A 20,074-nucleotide genomic window follows, 5' to 3' on the forward strand; every position below is an offset into this window, starting at 1 on the left:
TCCTCTCCTCTCCGACCCTCTCCTCTCCTCTCCGACCCTCTCCTCTCCTCTCCGACCCTCTCCTCTCCTCTCCTCTCCGACCCTCTCCTCTCCGACCCTCTCCGACCCTCTCCTCTCCGACCCTCTCCGACCCTCTCCAACCCTCTCCTCTCCGACCCTCTCCTCTGGGAGCAAATTATATTATTCCTATACCCTATGTGAATTTTCAGTCTCTTATTTCAATCAAAAACAGTACCTTAGTGGAAAACTCAAAAACATCTCTCCTCAGTGAGGGCTACTTCTATGTTAAAGTTTGCAATTTAATATCCAGCAAAAGCAGAGAGGCAGCAGGGACTTTTTAGAGGTAATACATTTGGTTAGTCTGGCTTTGTTTTACAAAATGAAGTAGTTAGCTTTTCTTCCTCCTCCACAAACCACTTGCATCATCTTTGCTTAAAAATGTCAAAACCATTTTGTAGACATGAATTGTTAAATTAAAAAAAAATTATTCGCTAAAAGTGAGTGAAAATCCAGGAGTTGCAGTCACATACAATTACACAATCCCAAGATACACATCTTTAAGAGGCTAATGAAAGACCCATTAAATACATTCACTCACTGTTGACCCTGTTCAAACAGTTTCATTTATGAGACAGCACAGGGAATGCAATACCATGCAACTCATATGAAGGTTGAAGGTGGGCATTCAGGAAAAGGCTGCAAAAGGAAGGAGATGGCAGCACTGGTACAGGGGCCAAAGAGACCCTCAGTTCTCCAACCCTGCCCGTTTCCAAGCCTCAGAGAAAGCCATGGGGATCCTGAGTGAGTGCAGGCAACAGCCCTGCTTTGAGTGTTAGACGGGATAGGACAGCCTCCTGAGATCCCACTAATGAACATTTCTGTTTCTGTAAGCATCCTCAGCAAACAGACACAAAAATTACAGCTACAGATGAGAGAAAGCAGGTGAGAAGGGCTATATTTTGTCAAGGTGTTTCCATAAAGAAGTAGTCAGAGATCCTTCATCTCAGTTTCACAGGTTAATGCTGATTAAGACCGGTTTTTCTGGAGGAGGAATTTGAACATTAGCTGATTTACACACACTGCTTTTTTCTATCAGTGAGGTGTTATCAGGCATTTCACAGAATCACAGAATGGGTAAAGTTGGAAGGGATCAAAGTGGGTCATCTGGTCCAACCTCCCTGCTCAAGCAGGGTCATCCCAGATCACATTGTACACAATTACATCCAGATGGTACTGGAATCTCTCCAGTGAGGGACACTCCACAACCTCTGTGGGCAATCTGTTCCAGTGCTCAGTCACCTGCATAGTAAAGAACTTCTTCCTCAGATTCAGGTGGAACTTGCTGTGCACCAGTTTCTGCCCGTTGCCTCCTGTCCCATTGTTCTGCACCACCAAGCAGAACCTGGTCCATTCCCTTGACATCCTCCCTTCAGATACTTACAGACACTGATGAGGTCCTCTTTCAGTCATCTCTTCTTGAGACTAAATAGGCCCAGTTCCCTCAGCCTACACTCATAAGAGAGATGCTCTAGTGCCTTAATCATCTTCACTGCCCTTCACTGCAACTGCCCCAGGAGCTCCACATCTCTGTTGTACTACGGAGCCCAGAAGTGGACATTAAACCAAATGTGGCCTCACCTGGGCTGAGTAGATGGCCAGGATCACCTCCCTCGCGATCTGACAATTAGGAAGACCTAATGCACCCCAAGATACCACTGGCCACAAGGAAACAGTGCTGGTTCATGGACAGCTTGTTGTCCACCAGGACTCCCAGGTCCTACTAAGCAGAGCTGTTTTCCAGCAGGTCAGCTGTCAGACTGTACTGTTGCATAGGGTTATTCCTCCCCAGGTGCAGGACCCTGCATTTACCTTTTTTGAAATTCAGACAGTTCTTCTCTGCCCATCTCTCCAACCCATTAAGGTTCTTTTGAAGGGCTGTACAACCCTCTGGGGTATCGTTCACTTCTCCCAGATTTGTGTTGGCAGTGAACTTGCTGAGGAGGTATCTGTCCCTTCATCCAAGTCACTGATGAGCAAGTTAAACAATACTGGACCCAGTACTGAACTTCAGGGACCCCACTAGTGACAGACCTCCAACTAGACCTTATGCCACAGATTATGACCCTCTGGGATCTGCTCTTCAGCAAGTTCTCAATTCACCTCACTGTCCACTTATCCAGTCCACAATTCCTGAGTTTGCCTAAGAGGATGTTGTGAGAGACAAGTGTCAAAAGCCTTGCTAAGTCAATGCAGACAATATCCTCTTCTCTCCCCTCATCCATCCAGGTAGTTGTCTCATTGTAGAAGGCAATCAGGTTGGTCAAGCATGATCTACCTTTAGTGAATCCATGCTGACTACTCCTGATCACCTTCTTTTCCTTCATGTGTATAGAGATGGCCTCCAGAATGAGGTGCTCCATCATCTTTCCAGGAACTGAGGTGAGTCTGGCTGGCTGGTAGTTCCCTGGGTCCTCCTTCTTGCCCTTTTGGAAGACCAGGGTGACATTTGCTTTTTTCCAGTCCTCAGGCACCTCTCCTGATGGCTACAACCTTTCAAAGATGATTGTGAGCAGCCTTGCTATGGTGTCATGACAACAACACTTGAAAATACAGCAAATGGACACAAACTAAGCTCTACATACACAGCATTATCCAAAAATATTCCCATAACTAGTATCACAATGCTCAAAATAGTTTTCGAACATGGACCAGTTCTTAAACCAAAAAAAAGAATAATTTTAGCATTTCAGATATTAGCACAAAGCCTTTGTTTTCAGATATTAGTACCAAGACATTTTGCAGAACTGAGAGTTTCCTAAGCAGCAGAGTCTCCCTCACAGTCAGTGTAAGGGAAATACAAGAGAGAGAGATCAAACTCAAACCTTGTGCCTTCCTCCTATTTCTGATGCAGCTTGGAAAGATGATCTGATGTGGCAGTCCATTTTTCACACACACTAAGGTTAGAATCCATCTTATGGACACAAGTCTGATGACTATTTCTTAGATGACAAGGCTCTAATGTTATTTTCCTGACTCGAAAAAAACCCTGAAACTCCTTACATTTTAAGTAACTTCAATGAAGAGACCTTTCAAACAGTCCCTGGATGCAAAGTGAGGTGGTGCCTTCTCTCCACTACTCAGAGAGTAAATGTTAACGTATCAAAACCTCCAGCAAAATAGACCTGTACACACTGTATGATGTCAAAAGACAGAGCCAGGAATAGCTGCAGAGATAAAATCATACATAATCTCTGCATCAAGAGCTCCACATTTTAGGTTTGAAGTGCACTGGCTAGAATAGCTTGGCTGTAGCTTTTGCAGTCACAGTTTGAGCTACAAGGGTAGAACAACAACAGCTTCTTATCTATCTGGTTTCTTATAGCAGTCTGGAATCAACATACACGCATTAAAAGAACCCATTCATGGTTTGGAGAGGAACAGGGATGTTGTGCATACTAATGTCCCTAGCTGTCTTAAGCCCTCAAAATCTGGCTGCACTAGTACTCAGTCACTGCAATAAATTTTGGTGAGGAAGGTACCAACAACAAAAAAAACAAGCCAAACCCCAGTCAAATCAGTCTGCGCAGACAGTGTATATTGCATCTCTGGAGTATCAGAAGGAAGCCAGTACAGTCAGTAGTGGGAGGCCAGGGAAGCAAGTCATCCCTAGTGGGAAGGTTGGAGGCAGAGGGTGATGGTACTAAAGAGAAGCATGTCATCCACCACCTGCCACTTGACCTGCTGGTCATTGTGCAGTCTCTGAAAGCTGATCTTGAGCACATTTTGAATTCCTCATCTTGCCCACCCCAGCAGCAAAGCCCCTACAGAGTGCCCAACATGTTGGAGAACACAAGGCAGTTCCCAGCTCAAGGCAGTCCTGACCTATAGAGAAGACAGGAGTAATAAGAGTAACTGATGCAGAAAATAAGGGGGGTGGGGTTGGGAAACCATCCCAGAGAGGGCAGTAGGGACAGCAGCTATCTGGTTCACAGGAAGCACATGCAATGGTCATTAGAGTGAATTAGAGGTTTTTTTTCAGACTCCAATGAAACGCCAGGGAAAGGCCATGAAAAAGACTTGTCTTGACGGTGTACAAGGAGTTTTAGTTTCATATTTATCTTTTGCATTGCACACTGTACATGTGGGATCTGAAAGCAGGGATGCCCAGGAGGCAGTGCAGCTTGCCATTTAGCTGCATGTAGCTTGCACCTCAGTCAGGTTTCACACAACAAAACTGGCCTTCTGGAAAATAACTGAGATCTGCACGCAACCACTGATTTCTGAAATGCTGAAACCAGAAGAACAAGGGCACCTACCAGTTCATCTTCTACCCGTGCCAAACACTCGCTATATCCTGATGGCTATATATTAGTGAATAAATTAAAAAGAATCAGAATTTTTTTTTTAGTGCTTCTAAAACATCCTATTTCACTAAAGCGTGTAGGCAAGAAGAAGTTGACTGAGTAGGAATTTTTGAAAATATTTGAAGTTCATACTGTGCCAAAGCCCTTTGCAGAATAGGCACACACTACTGCACTGGGACTCAGAAAGACACGAAACATACTTCATCAAAATCTTGTTAAAAATACATAATTGAAAATTTTTCATTTCTTTTTGCTTATGTAAATGAAATGAATTTTATGCATTTGCATTATGAACCACAGAACTATGGCTTATAAAAAATGCTATTTTATTTCTGTATTATCACCCAAAATATTTCTGGTTTTTCATACCCCACTGCACTGCTGGCTGACTTTTCCATTTAGGTGCTCTTATGCTTGGGGAGACTTCAGTAGTAGAGACTTCAGTAGTAAAGACACCATTCTCCTACACATCTGTAAATATATGTATATGCATCCCTTATATATTTTATTTATTTAGATATACTACGAAAAGCACTGCAAGTTCTTGAAAAATACAAACTGAGGTGTCCCTGCAACATGCTTGTCTTTATCCCTGGGAAATTAACTGTATTTTATTATTATTGTGTATTGTTCTGTTCCTTTACCCAAGTGTGTGTTTCTACCTGTCAGACTGCACTGTAAAGACAAGAAAATCTGTAAAAGGAATGTTACAATAGCAGATGGAAAGGTAAAGCAACAAAACGAAAAATCAAAACATGGCGAAAACAATAAAGCAGCAAATAACCCACTGGTGCGAGGCTGCAAAGCTGCTGGAGAAAGCTCTGGTCAGGCATCAAAAAGCTAAGCTGGAGAGCTGGTGCCTTAAAATGCTGAGTGCTTCTAAAAAACAAGAGAGGTTGGTGGTGGATTGCTGAGTGGAAGTAGTATTTCCACATGCATTAAAAAAATGCTGGGACATCATGAGCACTGTCCAGTACCACAGGCTGCTCCTTCCAACAGACATGGAGAACAGGTTGAAGTTCTCCATGCTGCAGGCAGACAGCTAAACCTTAGGCACGTGAATATGCATTTAAATCTCTTTGCATATAAATATGCATATAAAGATACCTTGCATGTCTTCACAAGCATAAACTTAATTTTTATGAGTTTTTCTTTTTGCTATTGTTCTTCTCCAAAATATATTTGTTTATCATTGCAAACATAAACCTATCTAAATCCTGAGGAAAAAAAAAATCCATGGAGGACAACCGCTTGACTGTGTTGCACTAAACCTGGGGTGATTGCTTTGAAAATGAGAGAAAAGTGAACTCTACCCAGACGGTAGGAAATGTTCAAAGGCTTGATGGAGCATACGTGTACTTAGCTGACAGGACCAGACAGCTATATAGCAGCCTTAAGCTCTACAGGGCACTATGTTGCTGCATGTGTTTTGTCTGGGGATGCCTTTTCATGCATTCAGCTTTGTGTGCACTCACTTTCAAGATAGGAAGAATCAGAGGCATTCAGATGGTTTTGTTGTAGTAAAATCCAAACAATTCTTCCTTCCACACTTCTACAGGAAGTCCTTTTGCTCTTTAAGAGCGCTCCTCCTCCTCCTGTACACAAGCAGTGAGCACAGAATATGGATCCTTGGATCTGGTGTATTTGACTACTGTGGTCTCATGGAGCTTATTGTTGGTTTCACCTCACTTGCAGAGAAGAAGGGAGCCAAACCTTCATGGAAACCCATATGCTGAAGAAAATTAAGCATGCCTTCTGCAAATACCACACCATCAGTTTCAGCCAATATATACTTGTGTTAATACCACTGTCGTCCCAAAGCCAAATCCAAACTTTGCTCACCTTCTTCATGTGATTTGTCCCAAATAAGAGTTCCAGCAGCCTGTTGTAACCAGAGACAGCATATACAATTCCAAATCACATAAAATCATATCCAAATCTCGAGACGTTATGTCTGAGAATTGCATAAATGCATCTTTTTTTTTAAAAATGGGTTCATTTCACAGACAGTCTGCTACCCAACTTAGAGATCTTTACATATGCTTTTGCATCTCCCTTATGAATTGTCTGCTGGAGTTTCTGACAAAGCTGATGTTTATATGGGTTGTCCAGTGATACTTCTTATACTAGCATCACAAATATCAGTCTTCCTTTTCTGATTGTCTTTTTCCATTTGTCTTCCTTACAGAGAGTTTGCACACTGATATTGTACAATATATTGTAAAAATGCCCAGTGAATTAACGACACCTGTTTTTAAAGAACAATTTAAATGTGCTAATAAGTCTACATTTAGCCATAGAGAGCAAAAAGGCCTTTTCTACTTTACCATGATAAAGTGTCTAAGAAAATGTATTTTCATTATTAGGGAACACAAACTCATAGGAAGTTCATACAGAACTCTTCAGAAGGAACTGCTATCCAAATGAATGTGGTAGCAGTCCATGGTCAAAGAAGAGTATGGGATGAACTTTAAAAGGGAAGGGAGGAGTATGAACAAAGACATTTTCTTTCTCCTATCTGTATTTCCAGCTGCATAGTTGTGGCTTGCAACAAGTACTATTCCCTTCTGCATTCCACAAGAAGAGAACAGGGGAAAATGAGTACCTCGAGCCAAACCACCTCTTAAATTTTCGCCTGAACATAACTCTATCCAAAACATACAGCAATGGTGAAGCCAACAGACATATGGAAATAGCATAAAGGAGAGAGCAAATGGCACTCACATGAGAAAAGACTTGAAACTACAAATTGATGTTACATGGCTACAATATGTCAAGCATGCTCGTTTGCAGCTAAGGCTTCCCAGGACTTAGAAGCAATCTCTTATTTGAAGATTAATATAGCTTCCCAGCACACACACTGCACTGCATAGTTGATGCAACTCAAGACTTGCTGAAAGGCTTTCTGGGAACAGGCAAAGGACAATTTCTTTTTTTTTTTTTTTTTCTTTTTTTTCTTCAAGCATTAGATAACAATGAAATACAACAGAGCTTGCATTCCTAGATAAAAGCATTTCTAAATTTTGAATATTAAATAACAGTAATCCCACACATTTTACATTGTGCCTATCATTCTGAGAGATTCTAAAAACCTTTACAGATGAAAATATTTGGCATAGATATATTCTATATTCTTCTATTTCAACTGGGGCATGGGTGTCACAGTCATATGTTATTCAGTCATTAATGAAATTCTGCCATACAATTGCAAGATTTGCTCTGTGCAACCTGCAGAACTAAAGAGAGATCAAGCAACGATCAGCGCTGCAGGTCACTTATAAGGCACATTCCCAGCAAAGGCTAGCTATGTTTTTCATTTCAGCTGCCAAGTCTATTCTTTAATGCACTTTAGAATGGTCCAGAAACCTGACAAAGAAAATAAAACAGAAGGGGAAAAATGAGGTCCTGTCATATAAAATAATTCCTTTTTCTGACAGGTCTAATAAAATCAAAAGTTAAAACTAGGGTTACAAACATGATTGTTGAGGAATACATCTGATGCAGGTAGCTCAGTTTGCAAGCTGCAGATTGAGATGCAGATTGAAATGCAGATTGAGCTCTGGGTGGGAGCCTGAGACAAGAGGCTGTGAACCCTATGGTAAATGAAGAGTAGGAAGATGGGTGATGCCAGCCAGGTACATGGACACTGAGAGACATAGCAGTGAACTACCTACCTTTTGGATAACAAAAGGCAGGAAGATCAGTAGAGCCAATCAGGTGGATGCACACTGTGAGACACAGCAAGAGTAGAGGACTCAGGAGGAAGAGGGTGTCCTGCATGCACCTTGGACTGCGAGCAGATAAAAGCTCAGCAATTCCTTGGTTGGGAGTCCTCCTTGGAGGTGCCCAGCTCAGACTGTTTGTGTTACCGCACCACAAATTAATTTATGTAACTAGACATCTGAGACTCTGCTATGGGAAATCTGGGGTCAAACCACTAAGGAAACCTCATCTGACTGTGCGTGAGTGGAGTTTGTAGGGAGTCAAGCAGGGCACCTGTTGGCTCAGTTGGAGTTGCCCACTGTGAAAGGGCTTTGGTACCAGCAGTGAAAGTCTCTGGTGTTGGGAGTGTGACTGCCAGAGTCTTGTGAATGGTCAGACTGGGAAGTTTCCTTAACACGATGGTGGAGAAGATGGACATTATAGTGGTGTCTCTACTTTCCAATTTAAAGTAGCAAGAAGATGCAGGCCTAATTTGCCTGTGGGGTTTTAAATCCAGAATCTCTGAGATGAGTGCTTTAATTTGGGGCGTCAGTGTCTTCCAAAAGTGCATTGAACTCGATGCTCTCATACCGAGATCTCAATGTCAGTAACTTAAAATGGAGGCAATAAGAGAGTGGTTGTACAGGTTGGTGGAGACAACATCCACTAGGGAGAGAAGGATAACTGAGAATAGGGATCATGTTCTGAAAATACACAGCAAGAACAAAAATAGAAAGTAGTCCAGATTACCTCTGATCCTCATATGAGAGAGGAATAAGAAATTAAATTTTAAAATTTCACTAGTCAAAAATTAAGCCGAATTTGGGTGTGGCCTCCTGGTCAATCTTCACGTTGTAAGTATTACACAATTTGGTAGTAGTAAACCAAAGTCCTTACCCCTCCTTTTCCAGTAGATCATCCAGTAAACATCTTACAGTACAATTTTACTTACAGACAAAACTATAAAGTGAATTCACCTTGACCTTTGATATTTCACCTTCAATTTTCAATCCATCCCCATGCCGATCAATACAAAATGTGGTATCAGCTCATACTTCATTTTTATCAGCTCAGCACAATGGAAGAGTTAAATGTATCACTGAAAGTTTAGACATCCTTGTCCATTTTCACAGCTCCCAAAATATCATTAACACTTCTAAATATTTTATTCTGGCACATGTGAAAAGACATTGTTGGGCTTTCAAATCTCTGCTAGGTTTTCAAGGAAAATCTGAATTAGATTAACCCTAAAACAGGAAGCTAAAACTGATTTTTGCATGAATACCTCGAGAGTATTAAACTTTTAGCTTGTACAACACAGATCCCTCTGGTTCCATATAACGTCACTCACTCTGATGACACAGTTATCACAGAGAGCAAAACCAAAGAAGCACAGTTCACAGCACTGTAAGTCTAGCCAAACAAAGTCTGGGCTGGCCTAGACCAAGCCTAGCCACAAATTCCAGTTTGTATAGAGCTCTCAGTGATCTCCAGCCTACTCAGATAAGGAAACTTTTCTCTTCAGGTTTATTTACTTACTGATTTTTCTTGTGGGCTCCCACTCGGCACCTCCACAACTCTGAGGTCACCATCCATCCTCAACCTTGCCCTTGTGACAAACTGGATGACCGAGGAACTGTCCTGAGAAGTAAAAAGAGGAAGAATTAGATTTAAGGGTGCAAAACAACAACAACAAAAGCACCAATCCCTCCGCAAAAAAAAAAAAAACAAAAAAAAAACAACAAACCATCAAAATTTGCCAGTGTAATAAAAACATCTAGACAAAGCTTAGTAGAGGTTAGGTTGACAGTTAAACACTAGCCTGGTTAAAACGCTGCTTTGAAAAAATATTCCTAATGCTCATAAAAGACAGATATAACTGAGCACAATATTTCAGAATAAAACAAAATCAGGTATGTTGGACTTTAAACACATACTCTGTATTTGGTTTGTTCATGTTTTCCACATCTATCAAAAAAACAAGACAGAATATTGCCAATAACACAGGTAGGCTCAATATTAATCATGAAAAAAAGCTCTGAATTGTTTTTCAATTGAACAGAAAAATGATATACAAAATCTGGGACAAAATCTAATATAATCCAAGGGGAAAACTTCTTAATTATTTAAATCTGTGCATGGCAGATATCTTAAATATTTACTGTACATCTCGTCTTATTGATATATATTTCTGCCATGAAATGCATGGTGCATTTTGACAGGCACATTTCAGTAAGCTGCCATTTCAATTTATAGGTTAGTCATTTGTATGCAGTTCACCTTGGGAAGGGTAGGTGGTAAGTAGCAAATGCCACTCATTGGTGATACTGACCCAAACACATGTGTAAACACTGTACATCTTTTAAAGGGTTGTTGCTAATAGTAATCTTGCAAGGCACCCAGCAGATGGGGTGAATCCTGGCTATTCCCAAGCCTCAATTTTCCAGAAGCATATTTTGTGTGCACTCAGTTACTTGTTTACATATTTCAGCATTTCTATAAGCATGTAACAAATACCTGAAATTTCTGGCCTTGCCTGTATTTCCTATTTTCAAATACAAACAAACATTAATAGACTCATTGGTTTCAATTGGAAAAGCTCAGGGCAATAATTACTTTAGCAACTGTTTTCTAATTAGGGCGCTCTCTGATGCTTTTAATCTAGCATTTATCAAAGACAGGTTTATTTTAGTAGGCTCATGTTATCAGCCTTCTCCTCTGGTTATCTTAAACATAATCTTACAGCATCTTGCCACAATTAGAGAGTCAGCATTTTTGTAAGTAAAGGAAAAGAGGTCAAAATGTAGTAAATCACTAAGAATTTAGGATTTGTTGTCTCATTCAGTGTCTTCAGAGAAGACAGAAATTAACTTGCAATCATTTGTTTCGTGTCATAAACATCAAGCTCAGCATTAATACATTCATGCTGCATCTTCTTTGAATAATAATAATTTGAAGTAAAAATGACAAAAAACTACCATCTCTGTTTACACAGAAAGAATGATACATAGCTGGTCATAGTTTATATTCACTTACTCTGCCTTTCGTTTTTCAGAATGAAAACTTTCAGAAATCAATTCAACTTTCAGAAGTCTCTAGCCTTAACACCACACCCCAACGATTAGGGAACTCATTTGTCATTTCTCAATATATAAATTTCTGAACTTAATTTATTCCTGTCTTAATGTGTAATGGGTAAGAACTAGGATTAACACCTCCATACACACTGTTGATAAATAGATTTGTTTTCCTTGATGCCATAATATTTTTTTAACACACTAGTAAAGAGAGGAAGAAATTCAAGTTTTGAGTTCACTGGCACACATAAGCACACTTAAGTTGGTATTTAAGACAACCTACAAGGGAAGCACGCACCTTCTTGAGTATCTCAGTATTCAGCAGCATGTAGATACTTATATCACAGGACTCTGCTTTGGGTAGTGAGCTTAAGTTGCAGTGTATAATTAAGCAGGACCTGCCTGGTCTTTCACAGTCCTATAGGAAATATGGAAAATGCCGTTAGGCGAAGGAGGTAAAAATTCAATGACAAATTGTGTGACAGCAAATACAGCAGAAAATTAGGTATATAGTAAACTGCTAGAATACAGCACTCTTACACTGAAATATCAGAAACTTTCAAGACCTGAAGACAGCTGCATATGGAGACCTGAATGAAAGCAAGCCAGCTAATAAAATTCAGCCCTCTACAGAGGTGCTGAGCCAGGCAAGAACCCTGGAAGGGGCAGGGCCACTGCTGCACATCAGCCCTCTGTGTGGGTCAGGCACCAAGTACAGTGCCTCACTGCCCCCATGTGCCTTTGACAGAACAGGGGAGCGAAGGTTCTGGTGACCAACTGTGTTATATATTCAGCAAAGTGTTGCTCTACAGTGAACAATCTGCTTCAGATCTTCATGCCAAGCCACGCAAAATCGTTTGTAGAATATGCTGTATGTCATAAGTGGTGCCATTTCTTACCAATACTTTTCTGCCAGACTTTGTGAAAAAAGCAAATATTGTGTGGAAAATATTTTCATTCTCTTGAGGAACAACACATGGGCTGTGGTTTCTGTGGAAAGAACAGCTTCCTTTGTCCTGGCCAACCTGCATGCACAATTATAAATCACAATTATTATTCTGAATTAAGCTAAATTATATGAGAACGTGGGATTAGCCTGTCCATAAAAATACACCTATATGTGAGCTATATGTCTGGCCTACCATTAATTGCCAAAGGAGAAAAATAACCACTTTGGGAGTCAAATAAGCCCAAAGAAAATATCGGAAGTAAGCCAGACAAAGCATGCTTTGGAAATGCTTTGACTGGATAGGACATGAATATATCTAACCTAGCTCACATGTAGGCGTCTCTGTTCTACATGTCTGAAGATAGAGACAGAGGAGAAAAATCCCAGCAAAATATATAAAACCACCTCATAGCATTTTAAGTCAACGGTGTTACCTTTGTATTACCTTCTTTGTAACTATGTTTATTTGACGTTTTGGCCAATTCAGTTGTTTCCCTGCTTATATCAGAACTAATGAGATAAATGACATCTTCCTCTAAATGCTCAAACCTAGACACTCTTTCACCTTCAGCAGAAATACACAAAGATAAACTTTTTGGATCATTAGCGTTTTCACTTGTCCAGCAAAGCAGATGATTGAAGCAAGTGAAATGTACCAAGCTCTGTTAAAATGAGTTTCAGTTAAGATAACCTTGTTCTAGAAAACCCTTCTTAATTTTTGCAGCTTATAAATATTCACTGAGGAAAATCTACCAGAATTTAATAAAAAGGATGACAACAAAGTATCAGCAAATTCCTCCTGCTGCCATCCTTAAAACTTATAAGAGTGTGTCTTGGTTTGAGCTGCCCCCCCTGGGAGATGGGGGGCCTAGAGGTGATTGGTCCCAGGAGAGTTTCCCCTGAGGGACCAATCAGAGCTGTTCTTTGTCGCTCCTGTGAAAATTAGATATCAACAACAGCGGGAAGTTGTTGGTAGAGTGTGTGAGCGTGTAAGAGAGAGAGAGAGAAGCTGGAGGGGTGGATGGGCCCCCCCCTCCCCGAACCCAGGGGGTGCCCTGTGCCCCAGTGGCCCTGGCTTGGCCAGGGCTGGAGGCACCATGTAGGAGTGTTCTGTGTGTGAGAGAATCAGAGACATGAGGGGTGGCCAGGGGAGCCTCTGGACCAGAGGGGCCCTCGGGCCTCCTCGGCCTTGCTTCAACTAGGGCTAGGGTGGTTCCCTTGCCGGTTCTCCCCCTCCACTGCACAGAAGAAGCGGACAGAGTGGACTCGGAGGCCAGTCAGGAGAGTTGCAGCTCCCTGTTTCCCTGGCAGGCATGCTCGGTACTGGAGCTGAGCCAAGAGAGAGGCCAGAGAGGCTCGGTTGCCGGGAGAAACAGTTGTGATTCATTGCAACAGTTGGAAGAACTCCAGGCAGAAATTGGAGACGGGCCAGAGAGGGCTTCGGAGGTGCTCTACGTTGGGTTTGGACATGGTCTACCGAAACTGGAAGCTGCAGCAGCTAAAGAAGAGTGAGAGAGCCAAACAAGCAGGTTTTTCCTGGGTAAGGACTTTAAAACTATTTGGGGTAAAAAGAACTGAGCAGAGACCCAGAGCCTGCAACCTGGAGGGTGAGAGCAGAACATCTTACCCCTGCGAGGAAACCTTCACGAAACCAGGGAGGAAGGACTCAGAGCTGACTCCCTGGACCTTTCGTGATGAAGATCTTGATGGCGCAAGCTGTTTCCCTTGCAGCTCGGGATAGGACCTCAGCATGAAGCTAAGGGCTGGTGGGGGTTTCAACCCTTTCTCTGATACCTCAGTGAGAGAGAGACTTTTCACTATCGCTCTGAAGACTTTTCCTGAACTGATGTGGGAGGGTCCAAGGAGTGGTAGAAGCTGTGTTAATATTGTGTATATAATTGTTTTTTAGTTTGTATAGTATTTATTTTGTATAGTAATAAATTCTATATATTCCCTTCCCCTATACTGAGTTGTGCCTGCCTAAAAACTTCTCTTTGGTGTTGAGGTAAATTGGGGGGGGGAGGCTTGGAAATTGGATTTTTGACGGTCTCAAACTGTGACAGAGTGAGAGAGAGGGAAATTTTCCCCATAAACCACCAACTGACATTCTTACACATCCTGCTGTTGACATCCTCACATCCTCTGACAGGATGTACCTTATTCAAATAAAAAACCCTTGAAAGAGGGAGGAAAAGAGTTGTTATAGATATGAAATTGCTGCATTCTCTGAGTCTGATTAGGCATCAAATAGTTAAGTATTGCAAAAAAGAAGCAAACCCCAAAGATCTATCTAGATTTTAAACATTATTTTCCAGATAAGTGATGTCTGTGTCTCTTGGAAAGATGTACCTTTTCTGACCCATACATTCTTCATAATCTGTTATTTGAAGTATGTGTCCATAACCTGTCTTTACATAATCTGTCCTTACATTCCTAAGAGATGCACCCACAGTTTACAGTCTCATTGGGATAAACTGAAAATTAAGACTACGATATTCATCATTTGTCCAGATTACCTGAAATGAGTTTTCATTATTTATTGTAGGTAAGAGACTCATAAAGCTCATGGACATTCATTTTCTTTGATTTTTCACATGGAAATTAGATTCATATCAACTTGAAAGGTTTATGTTAACTATGAGTAGCAAAAAGTCAAGATCTATTCAGTACTTGCTCTTTCTTCCTGAAAGTTTAAATTACCAGACACTCGGACAGATGTCATCAGATTCATGCAAGAGATACAGGAAGGACAGTAGGAGTTTCAGCACTATACCAGCTCTTGGTATACTCTCCAAATAGTCCCGCTTTACATCCTGTAAAAATATGGGGTAAGAACAAACCAAAGCAGAAATATCTCACAAGACTAAAAGGAATTATCTAGCAGGAAGCAACACAAATATGGTCCTTTCTCCTCTAAATGATTATCTTTTCTTAAACTGAAGGCTGGCATCCTTTTCAAAACATTTTAGCTGAAACAGAGAAAGGCGCCTCCAGAGGACCAACTCTGAACTTGGAAGTACTCTTTCCTCTCTATCAACTACACAGCAATCCTACATGAGGCGGTTACTAAATTCAGTCCATATTAGGAGGGAAACAGACAAGAACCAAGCACCTCCTGTTACCTGCACGGCTTTGGAACAGACCAGCAGGTCACCTATACCCTGTTTTAGTAGCCAAAGGCAGAGGTTACTTCCTAGAAGCAGACGCTACTACTTGGTCTGCAGAATGTGGGGGAATTCAACCAGCCAGAAACCAAGTCAGACTCATCTGTATGGCTGTGATCAACCAGTGTGTGCTGACAGCCAATAGGCAGGAAAGAACGCAAGGCATCTGAGCAGCACTCTGTTTCTTTTAGCACTCTTGGAAACCACAGAGCCATAAAACTAGGAAAAAATTAACAAAAAACTTTTAAATGAGTGGATCAGGCTGAGATAGAAGGAAATCCATCCTTTCCAAAGGACTGGCCACAGTTGGTTTGGTGGGGGTTTTTTTAGCTATTTTGGTTTATTTTGTTTGGGTAACTGTCAGACACATTTCACATCACCTCTTATTCTCAATTTTACATGGATCAAGGTTCAGTCAACCAGTCAGAAAAAAACTAGGGCAACTTTTCAATAAACTGCTTTCAATGAAATATTCAGCTGCAGGAAAACAATCAGGTAAATAAAATCTTAGGATAAAGCTCCAAAATGCTCCTCAGCATTATGCTGAGACTAAACTGCATCTGTGAAATACAAATCATGATTTGGCCTCATTGTAAGCCTCTTGTTGTTCAAACATTATGCTACCCCAGCCACTTGTTATTCTCTTTGTGACCAACCTCATAATTTGGTACACAGAGAAGGGAATTTCCAGCAAAGTTTAGGGGCTTTGCATGGGCAAATGCTTCCGATGCAAGAACTGTACAAGTCTTTGAAATGGAGTAGGAAGCCAGGCTTTTTGTCAGACTTAAGAGTTTCAGGGTACATGGCAAACCAGAGCTTTTTGGAAATTTCCATGTGGTCTCAGCAGCCTATAAACAGAACAGGACTATCCCCCAAAGTGATCTTCCCAGGACCTGGGATTCAACATCTCACAGAAACAGCAGAAAGGATTTTTTTTGAGCAGTGCATAGGATGTGGAAAGAGATGTGCATTGTCTTTGTACTCAGTACAAGGACTATACAGAAGCCATAGAGAAATGTCAACATTCAACTCCTAACACAAACAAACAACAAAACTGGGGTGGGGAGAACAGGGACAAAAGGGAGGCTTTATTAAATTCTACTTTAAGATTGCAGATTGGGAAATAAAAACCTGACCTAAGAGAGGTACCAAGCAGGAGTAGTCTCTTAAGGAGGGACTTCCAAGGAGCTGTGTTGCAACTGTCTCTGCTGAATATTGTTTCATCCTGTTTTCCAGAAGCTACTTATTTGTTTTAAGTCCTGAATAAAATCATTTGCAGTCTGGTGCACTGGCAATACAGAATGGTGTCCTGTATATGAAGTGTACCTAAAATCTATACCGAGACAAAGGTAGACAAAGTGTACCTTAGCACATAAAGTAGGCCAAAGAAAAAGGTAAACGAGGCTAACTGCCTGGCATCCTCATCACCTGATGTCCATATTACACTCTTTTCTAACTCGCTGTGAGTTTGGTCCTGGGGCCTGAATGTGCTGCAGTCACAAATGAGTGGCTGACCTAGCAAATTTCACTGAACAGCTTTACACTGCAGAAAAAAATAGCATAAAAATAATTTCAAAGAACTTAAATTATTTTTTACTTTTTCTCCTCCTCTATATTCAGTAGTCTATGTTGTCACATACAGTCTAGACTACCACACATGTCATAAGTTTTTCTGAGGTGATAGCATAACATTTTTGTAACACAAAAGTAGATACCATTAACTACTGATCCTAGCATTAAACTCCTGGAAAACTTTTCTAATTAAAAAAAAATGTATTTTTTGCAAAGAAATTACATTTTCAGAGTTTCAATTCTAAACTGAAAAATTTGTAAGGGGGTGATATTCTGATAGAAATCAGAACATTTTATAAAAACTTTTCAAAAAAAATTTATAACTTGATATATTTATTATTTGTCTTTGAAGATATTCAAGATGGTGAAAGCATGCTGCATTCTAATATTAACAACTTTCATATGAGGCAAACCAACACCAAAAACAAAAGTAAAATTTTCCCATGCAACGTCTTACTGACAATGGTTTCTTTTTACCAGGCTGTCCATGTGTAAGGATGCTACCATTTTCTAGTAGTCTTGTCACAGACTGCAAAACACCTAAGATCAACACACACATCATGTGTATTGTTTTTTTCTAGTTTTTATCTCAAGTTCAAAGGCATTTTTGTCAAACTGCTCAATCCCAAGGTAAATAAAGGTAAAAAAAAATTAATTCTGATATTCTCACTGTGGAATATCAGAGTGACTAAAGCCAGCACGGCCTGTACTCTGATCTCACCCACATTCTTGAACATCATTGGATGTCAGAATAGTCATCAACATTTCTCAATAACAACACACTATTGTCTGGTGCCTCGCTGTGGGAGCCCAAAACCAGCTCTCAGCAAAAGGAAACTTGGTAAATTTGAATCATAAACCTTGGAAAACAAGAGCTGACAAACATCTCGTAATCTGAAGAAATTTGGACCCTTGTCCTGAGACCTGTTGATGTGCAACCCTGAGATACAAACCTGGCTCCAAGCAGAATTAAGAAAGGACTTTTTGAGATGATTGTTAAAACCACGTCTAAACCCCTGTAATCCCTCCATCCCTCATGTAATCCTGCTTGAAGAAAAATTAACTATTTGGAAATTGCAGTAAAAGCTTGTGTAACTCCTTAATTAACATAGTTTTTCCCCTTCATTAACATGTCCAGCCTTGATGCCTTTAAAATTGTGTTCTTGTGTTCAAAAAAGCATTCCAGTTTTCCCCATGCTGGAAGGGTGTTTAGTTTCATTTTTCAGTCTGCCACTCCTCGCTTAGACACCTAACATGTGGCACTTGAAAATTACCATCTTTCAGACAGTTTTAGGTGGACATCCAAAATCAAAGGGACAGAAAATCACTACTCGCTCACAAACATATATATATATATATATATATATATATACATATACACATGTATTCTCCTATTGTATTCAACATGTGTGCATGTACATGCAACTTGCATAAACATGAAGAAATATAAGCCAGAACATTTGTACTACTCAGACTGTAAATGGCACCTTGAATAACAGGTCTCTAAATGTCACCATACCTATACGAAGGCTTATAATTTACTAATCTATCATCATAGCAGAATATCTTTTATGCTGCCTACTCTATCCATTCCAACCCAGACCATTCTATGATTCCAAAAATGGCCACACACTCATGGAGACAAGTTAGTCTCTAGCTTTGTTAATTTACTGGAAGTTGCTGTCCCCTTGAAGAGCCTATGAACATGCTTGAGAGAGATTTAAATAGGACAGCCTTCACAATGGGTTACTCTGCCAACTTTCTGTTGTCTGCACAAACCACTAAGCTTCTCAGAGGAAAGATATAACCATTGGAGAAAGCATGCACATTACTTCATGCTTTAAAAATGTTCTATCTGCAACAAGGAAGAAATTACCACAGGATGACTTCAGTGGATTCTGAACATCGGAATCTGTCTGACTTTTGTCTTACAGAGCACGGGCAAACTCACAAAGCAGCAATGGTTTTTAATGATGTAAGATTACACCACTCTGGAGAAAAAGTGGCAGGAAGGTCATTTCAGAGTAAAACATATCATGAACACTCCACATATACTACATCCTAAAAACACTGCAGGATATTTAATAGGGCTGTATGGTAATAGTGTGTTGAATTTATTATGTACACAGGGATCATCTGCTCTGACTTTCCCTGCATGTGTAGGGATTTATGAGAATACTTAGGCTTGGCTTGTCACTCCAACAAGGAGGTACCAGTGCATGGGGGACAATCACCACATATTTCCCTGGAAACACAGAGGATAATCCAAGGAAAAACTTCTTGCCAAGAAGCCAGGTCAGCCACAGGTGGTTGGAGTTCCTAGGAGAAATAATACACCTGCTGCCTCAGCACATTCCTGTTCTGCCATCAGCTCTGTCTTCCACCTTCAGGGTACTTGCAAACATCATTTCTCCTCATCTGTAACTACTCTCAGAACATGGAAATTTCTAACAAGCCTTTGGGGCCTTTCAGAAATTTTTGAGATTTGTTAGCAAACAGTTTAATTTTAGGTCATACTACCTGTAACATAAACTTCACAGGTGGACTGAAAGCCAGCGGCCTCTTCTTAGATTTAACCTAAACCTATCAACATGCATCAAAGGCAAGATCTTCCATTTTTTTCAGAGCCCTATATCCTGCACAAGATGTTAACCTGAGAGAGGGAAATGAAATACAATTTCCAAACAAGGGGCTGGACAGGTCAGTTGAGGACCAAGCAAAAGAAGTGAATATTAGCAGTTGGCATGGTGTTAAGTATGTGCAAGTGATAGAAGTCTCTTGGAAGAATGAGACAGAAAAAACAGGAGGAAAACTAACTATTGCTTCCAATAAAACATTAAGTATAATTTCCCTGCTGCAGTGCTGCATATAAGAAGCCGAAGGCTATTCCCATATTTAATGACTGACATTTTACAAGGTAAACGGGCAAACAAATGTGTATCTTCATCTCATTCCTTATATACAATACTAGACTTCCATTGATGCAAAATAACTAATTGTGATAGTAAAAGTTTCCACGTTCTTTCAGTAAGCCTGATCCCCCACCTGAGCTAAATCATCACTAGTTATTAGCCTGGAAGTCAGCAGAATTAAGCTGGTACAAAGCAATCATGAAGGTAGAATCCAGACCTGAGTGCATGTGACAGAACCAAATCCATATCCAACCTCAGAAAAAGTGCATGGGCAAGTTCAGGGAAAACATCAATTGGAACAGCAATTTTACTTGCAGGAAACATGCTCAAGGTC

The 20,074-nt window shown here is 40.6% G+C and overlaps 1 protein-coding gene across 1 annotated transcript in view; it reads right to left on the reverse strand.

Moving 5' to 3' along the window:
- Positions 1 to 20,074, reverse strand: part of ITGA9 (integrin subunit alpha 9) — a 225,011-nt gene that overhangs the window by 15,352 nt on the left and 189,585 nt on the right. The window contains exons 24-26 of the mRNA XM_017822886.1: positions 12,043 to 12,168; positions 11,442 to 11,561; positions 9,606 to 9,707 (exon numbers count right to left, since the gene is read on the reverse strand). Coding sequence (XP_017678375.1) covers positions 9,606 to 9,707; positions 11,442 to 11,561; positions 12,043 to 12,168 — 348 coding nt within the window. The remainder of the gene's footprint in view (positions 1 to 9,605; positions 9,708 to 11,441; positions 11,562 to 12,042; positions 12,169 to 20,074) is intronic.

Source organism: Lepidothrix coronata, unplaced genomic scaffold (assembly GCF_001604755.1).
Source record: "Lepidothrix coronata isolate B3197 unplaced genomic scaffold, Lepidothrix_coronata-1.0 Scaffold3, whole genome shotgun sequence".
Taxonomy (NCBI): Eukaryota; Metazoa; Chordata; class Aves; order Passeriformes; family Pipridae; genus Lepidothrix; species Lepidothrix coronata.